Raw genomic sequence first — 6,435 nt, forward strand, 5'->3', positions numbered from 1 at the left:
TAGGACACTCCATGGACTCTCTTGTTGGTAGAGGATGGGGGAAGGACATGGCATCTGACCTGGCCCCGGAGACAGGCAGGCTGCACCCTGCTCCCGGAAACACCCCTTCTCTGGACCCCGCTGCCCAGGTCCTCCCCTCTGCCCCCCTGCTGCCCCTCCCCGAGGAGCTGGCCACACCCTCCTCACTCTCCTTCCCACTCACGCCTCAGCTGGCCAGCCCACTGCCACCCGGAATCTATGGGTGCAGGTCTATCACCATTGGCCTCCCAGGTGGCCCATGGGCATCTCAGTCCACCCCATGTGCCCCGGCCCACCTCTCAGCCCCTGCCCTGCTGGCCCAGTCCCCACCACCCTCACCACAGCCCCTCCACCAACCGTCTGACAAAGGCCTCCCCGCTCTTCCCAGACCCAACCCCTCCCTGCAGGAGCCTCGCACAGGGTCTGGCCACCCCACAAGTCCACCCCCACCTGCACAGGGACGGTCTCTGCCTGGACTCAGCACCAGGGCCTGCACGGGGCCAGCCCCAGCAGACACTGCATCAGGACATGGGAGCTCACCAGCGGGATAACGAGGGACAAGGGACCAGTGGCTGGCTTCTCTGCCACGTCTGGCCACCACAGGCCTCGGGAAGCCAGAGAAGGGCGGGCTGGAACGCAGCCAGGTCCGCGTCTTGTTGCCAAGGCAGACCCCAGAGAACAGACCCCTCAGGCCACATGCCTGCCAGACGCCCCAGGTTCCCGGTCCTGCTGCAGCCAGAGCCCAGCTCCCCCGTGAAAACAGTGGACGCCGGCCACAGGCCTCGCTGCAGGGAGGGGTCCCTCCCTCGCATCCCCCACATCTGTCCAGATGCCCTCAGAGACCATCGGGAGGGCACATGGGCCACTAAACCAAGTCAGGACAGGGGGGGCCCGAGTCCTCCGCACTAAATGGCCTGGGGAGGCCAATGGAGCAGAGATGGGAGACCGTGACCAATGCTGAGGGTTTACTTGGAAGTCTGACCAGTTCCCACCTCTGACCCCGGACGCGGGGCCTCATGGCAAAGCTGAGCCCACGAAATGTTCCCCAACCCGAGGGCCAGCAGGGGTTCCTCTGAGAACAGGCTTCCAAGGTAAGGGTCAAAACAGGCCATGGGGAGAGGGTCGCAGGAACCCAGAGCCTGTCAGCCCCCCTCTCCCACGCACCCCTCACAGCATCCCTGTTTCCACAGGACTCACCAAGGATATACCCCACAGAGACCGGGGTCGGGGGAGACAGGATGGGCAACATTGAACCTCACCCACTGCCCCCACCCCAGACCACACACTCCCAAGCCTGCACCCACACTCTGCCCCACTAGGAGGCTGGACCCCTTGCAGCCCCTCACGCTCTCCACGTCTCACCTGTGCTCTTTCCAGGACAGCTCCCCACCAGCGCCCCCTCTGCTCCTCCTCCCCCACCGACCTGCCAACCCAGGAGAGAGCACCCCCGCCCCCACCTGGGCTCCCCAGGCTTAGAGAGACACTGCCAAGCTTGTGGTCAGAGGGGGAGCCGAGTGGCCGTGCCGGAAGATAAGAGCAGGGCTGTAGCCGTGAGTAGTCCCTGGGCGTCTGAGGACACTGGTCCCCTGGGCCCCTGGCTGGGAAACACACAACTCCCAAAACCAGACCCCAGGCAACCGCAAGCTGGGGGAGAGCAGAGAGAGGGGAGCGGGGGCCCAGTGACCAGCCAGCCGCGCCCTGAGCAGCGGTCGTTAGGAAGGGGGCTCAGTCACGACCCTGCTCTGCACCCACAGCTCTGAGCCCTTCCGGGAGCTGTTGGTTCTAGACACAGGCAACGGGGACGGTGGGCCTTGTCCCCCAGCAGGGCAGGTGAAAGCATGAGCGCAGGCCTGGCCCACCACAGGGCTCCACAATGGGGGCCGCCCGGCGCCATCAGCCAGGAATCTTGTAAGGTGTCCTCAGACAGCCACCTCAACAGCCTCCTAAGGCCTGAGGCAAAGGGCCCCCTCCCCAAATGCTATCGAGACCGTCCTTGGCTGGGTGGGTGCCCAGCGCCACATCACGAGGGCATGGCGCCAGGCAAAGGCCAGGAGAGAAGCCATCTGCCCCTGGTGTCCCGTGCTCTCAGTGACAGGTCAGGCAGCCTCAAGCGTCCTCTCTGCCCCACCAGGCCCCAAGCGGCTTGGGCTCCATGGGTGTCTGTCCCCGAGGGCCCAGGTGAGGCGGGGCCAGGCTCCAAGCTCCCGGCCTCAGCCTAAACGTCCACCTGGGAGCAAAGCCCAGACCTGGTCTCACACCCTGCCCCCCCCAGCCCTCCTCCCACCCCTGGCGCTGCGCAGAGAGCCAGGGGCTCAGGGTCACTTCTGGGCCTCAGGTGCGGAGGCGAGCACGTGGTTGAGGTGTCCCAGGAAGCGCAGAGTCGGGGTTCTGGCACCTCTGCGGGTGGGGACGGGGAGGTTCGGGGGTCAGGGTCTCTGTGACAGCGCGGCAATGGTCCGGCACCCAGGAGCTGGCCCAGACCCCTCGCCACCGCCCCCTCCCACCCCCTCCTCCCACCCGGTCCAGCTGCCAGAAACAGGACTCAGGAAACACGCAGGCAGGGCACGGCGGCTTTGGATACAAAACTGTAAACACGAGTCTTTAAAATGACAGAGGCCTCCTCGGCCCCAAACTCTGGGCCAGAGGCCCCCACCGAGGGACCCCCAAGGGACCAGACCTCCGCCCGCTCCATCCTCCCTCCCGCCCCAGGCCCCCACAGGAGCGGCGCGCCCAGGCCGAGCCCACAGCGGCCCACGCGCCAGGGAAGCGGGGCTGCGAGTCCGCGGTCCGACGGATTCCTGAGACGAAGAAGCGGCCGCGGCCCCCGGCCCCGTGGGGAGCCCGCCCCCGCCATCGCAGGCAGGCCGCGCGGGCCCGGTCACGTGCCCAGGGCGTCGCGCGGGGGCGAGGGCCCGCGGGGGCGGCCGGGCGGGCCGTGCAGCGGCGGGGGCGGCGGCACGGAGTTGCGCGGCGGGGGCGGCGGCTGCAGCTCCAGCGCGAGCGCGGGCGGCGGGAAGTCGCGCACCTGGCGGCGGTACTCGAGGAACGTGCAGGCCTTGGTGGCCAGCGCCACCACGTTCTTGCCCACGAAGATGGCCGAGACGCGGCTGTCGCGGAAGAGCGCCATGTTGGCGGCCCGCGCCAGCACGGCCACCACGTTGACGGTGGCGAGGCTGAGCACGGGGTAGAGCATCATCTTCTGCGGCGCGATGTGCTCGCCCTGCATGCTGACCTCGCTGAGCGCCACGCACGGCAGCACCAGCAGCAGCATGTAGCAGTAGAAGAAGGTGAGGCCCTCGGCCCAGAGCGGCAGCCCGGTGCGCGGCGGCTCCCACAGGTTGGCCTGCATGTCCAGCAGGTCCAGCAGGTCCAGCGCCACCCAGAAGAGGCGGCCGCGCAGGTCCTCGCGCTTGCGGAACGTGCGCACGTACTCCATGCGGTCGAGCGCCACGAGCAGCAGGAAGAGGCCGGGCACGCACACCGACAGCAGCAGCGTCAGCGCCTTGCGCGCCACCGGGTCGGCCGCGCCCCGCCGCGCCGCCTTGTAGTTCTGGAAGATGAAGTAGAGCTTGATCTCCAGCACGAAGATGTACAGGAACCAGAGGATCATGGCGTAGCCGCGTTTGGCCGTGCGCACCTCGGCGCCCACCCACACGGCCACGTAGCGCAGCACCAGCAGGAAGCACACGTCGCCCACCAGCACGATGATGCACACGCCGATCTTGCGCGGGCCCTGGTTCTGCTCCACCAGGTACGCGTCCATGACCGCCATGCTGCCCATGATCACCAGCGTGGTCAGGCACACGTGGCGCCGGTCCGGGGGCGGCAGCACCATGGTCGGCCGCCGGGGCCCCGGCCTGGGCGCGCCCGGCCCCCACGCGAGGCGGGACGAGGCCCTGCGGCGGCAGCGCTCAGCCCGCGGGCATGGCGCGACGGGGCCTGTCCAGCCGCTCTGAGGGCGCCACCGCTGCAGGCTGGCGAGCTCGGAACCTGGGGAGAGCAGAGGGGACAGTAAGGGCGCAGTGCGGGGGCAGCCTCCGCCCTCCTCGGCCCCCGCGACGTGCTTCCTGCGCGGGGCGCTGTGCGCGCGCCGGGCGCCCGGGGCCTCTGTGGCGCGCCCGCGCCGGAGCGCGCGGGGGACGGGGAGCCGGGAGCAGGGCCCCCAGGGGGCGCTGCAGCCCCACCTGAGACCCGAGACCTGGTTCCCGCCGCCGCCAGGAAGGAAACGGAACGGAAGTGGTTTCTCCCCGCTGCGCGCGTCCCCGGGCCCCGGTGGTTTGTCCCTGCTGGGCCCACGCCGCCGGCCCTCCGGCGTCCTCTCCCCGCCGGGCGCCTTGCTGGGCGGGGAGGCGGGCCCGCGGCCTCCTGTCTGCGCGCTCGGGGGGCGCCGGAGGCCCACGGAGGCCCAGGCCCCATCCCCGGCGCGGCGCGGCGCCCGCGCTCCCGGCATGTTTTCTGGTCCAGGACTGAGGATCATCCCAGTCCGGCGGATCCTCTCCCAGAAGCCTCCTGCCCTGCCTCGGCCGACTCAGTACCCCCTACACACCCGTCCACTCTCCCCAGGCCGTGTGGACCATTCCCAGTCCCGTTCCCACGAGGGCTCCCCTTGCCTACGGAGGCTCGCGCCCCGGCCGCGTCTCCCGCCAGGTACACCGCCCCGCCTGCGCGCCCGCACACCCACACTGCCCTGTTACTGTGAAGGGGTCCCTCCCTTGCACCTTTGGGGCCATCTCAGGAAGCCCGCCCTCCGCTGTCCCCACCCGGACCTTCTCTGGGCTCTGCAGCCCCCTGCCCCTCTCACAGCCTTGGCACACAGGCTGTCATGACTGCGCGGGTCGGTGTCCCACAGCAGACTGGGCCCCCACACCTGGGCCCACAAGCCCGCACCCTCTGACCGTCACTTGCAGACTCGCTTGCACGGGCTTCCAGCCAGACCCCCTCACCCCGCCTCCCCTTTCCACAGCACCCTTGGCCCTGGGCTCTGTTTACTGCCCTGTCTAGACAAGGACATAAAATTTAATGTCACCCGTGACTGTGAAGCGAGTGCTCAGCCTGGGGCCCTGGTGACACCACTGCCCCCAAGACCGGGGAAGGAGGTCCTCCTCCAGATTGGCACCTCCATTCCCGACCTCAACGAGGCTGCTGCCCCACCCAGCACCCGCCTCCCAGGGGCCCTGCAGCCACACACAGGACCCCCACACTGTGAGTTCGGACACCTCGAGGGGAGGTACCTTGGGGGGGAGCGCCCCATGCCGCTACCTCCACAGTTCCGGGAGCTCCTGCGCCCCACCCACACACTCAGCTCATCTTCACCCACCAGGTGGAAGCCCCCTCCCACCCGGGCCTCCTCGGGCCGCCGCAGCCTTCCTGCCAGGCCAAGTACCCAGAGAGCCACTGCACCGCTAACCCCTCCCCAGCTGCTCCTCGGCGTTCTCGTTCCCTCTCTTGGCCACTCGTCACACCCGGGCTGCGGATGCCAGGACAGACCCCATCCCGACGGGAGCCCGCAGGGGGAGCCCCCGCCCCTGCCCCAGGAAGCCAGAGCCAGGGCCTCACCAGCCCTCCCGCACACCCTTCCCGGCCTCTCCCCGGGGACCTGGCCCCAGGCCCTCCTGCCTTGGCTGTCCTGGCCGGCCCTGCGGTCCCCCGCATGCCCCCTGCCCGCCCCCGCCCCTAGCCACCTCCTCGGTGCCCACTGGTGGGGGCAGGCAGGAAGGGGCCGGCAGCCCCGACCAGACCGAGGCTGCTCCCGGCAAGCTGCGTCTCCGCCCTTCTGCCCGCAGCGCCCGCGCCCCCGGCCGGGGCCCGCCCTGCAGCACCGCTGCGCGTCCCAGCCCCTGCGCCCGGGCCCCCGCTCGCCCCGCTCCCGCCGGCGGCCCCGCGCCTACCCACCGCCGGCCCGCGGAGCCTCCGCGCCGGGCCGAGGCCGCGCTCCCTCCGCTCTGCTCGCTCCCCTCGCTCCTCGGCACGGCCCCCACCAGAGGCCCCGCCCTCGCCAAGGCCACGCCCCGCGCGGTGGGGGTCCCGGCGCGCCACCGCCCTCCGCAGCGCCCGTTGCCACGGCGACAGCCCTGCACCGCGGCGGTGCCCGGGACCCGTGGCCCCGGGGAGCTGGACCCCGCCGGATCCGCGCGCCATCCCTGGGAAGCCTCCGCACCTTGCTTCACCCCACAGCCGGGATCTCTCGCCCGCGGGCCCTCAGTCCCGCTCACACTCTGAAATCCCACTGCAGCCCCACCCAGGCCGCCCACCAGGGTGACCCCACTCGCCTTCGACAAACAGCCTGAGGACCCGGTTCCCTGCAGCGGAGCTGGTCCCGACGTGGGGCTGGGCTGACCACTGGCCCTCTGCAAGTGGCCTGTGGGGACAGAGAAGTGGGGTGGGCCTCTGGGCCCCGCATCTCAAAGACACCCCGAA

General features: G+C 70.3%; 1 protein-coding gene across 2 annotated transcripts; it reads right to left on the bottom strand.

Moving 5' to 3' along the window:
* Window positions 1-2,590: 2,590 nt before the first annotated feature.
* On the bottom strand, window positions 2,591-5,979 carry TMEM121 (transmembrane protein 121). 2 transcript variants are annotated; one of them, XM_081829772.1, is made up of 2 exons: window positions 5,911-5,979; window positions 2,591-4,008 (listed from the first exon to the last, which is right to left on the bottom strand). In XM_081829772.1, the coding sequence occupies exon 2, from the start codon at window positions 3,851-3,853 to the stop codon at window positions 2,897-2,899; it is 957 nt and encodes a 318-aa protein (XP_081685898.1). In that variant the 5' UTR covers window positions 3,854-4,008; window positions 5,911-5,979; the 3' UTR covers window positions 2,591-2,896. The 2 variants fall into 2 exon arrangements, with proteins under 2 accessions (XP_081685898.1, XP_081685899.1); XM_081829773.1 differs by having other exon boundaries at window positions 5,907-5,972.
* Window positions 5,980-6,435: the final 456 nt, after the last annotated feature.

This window comes from Leptonychotes weddellii, chromosome 9, assembly GCF_054177405.1.
Source record: "Leptonychotes weddellii isolate Sample4059 chromosome 9, ASM5417740v2, whole genome shotgun sequence".
Classification (NCBI taxonomy): Eukaryota; Metazoa; Chordata; class Mammalia; order Carnivora; family Phocidae; genus Leptonychotes; species Leptonychotes weddellii.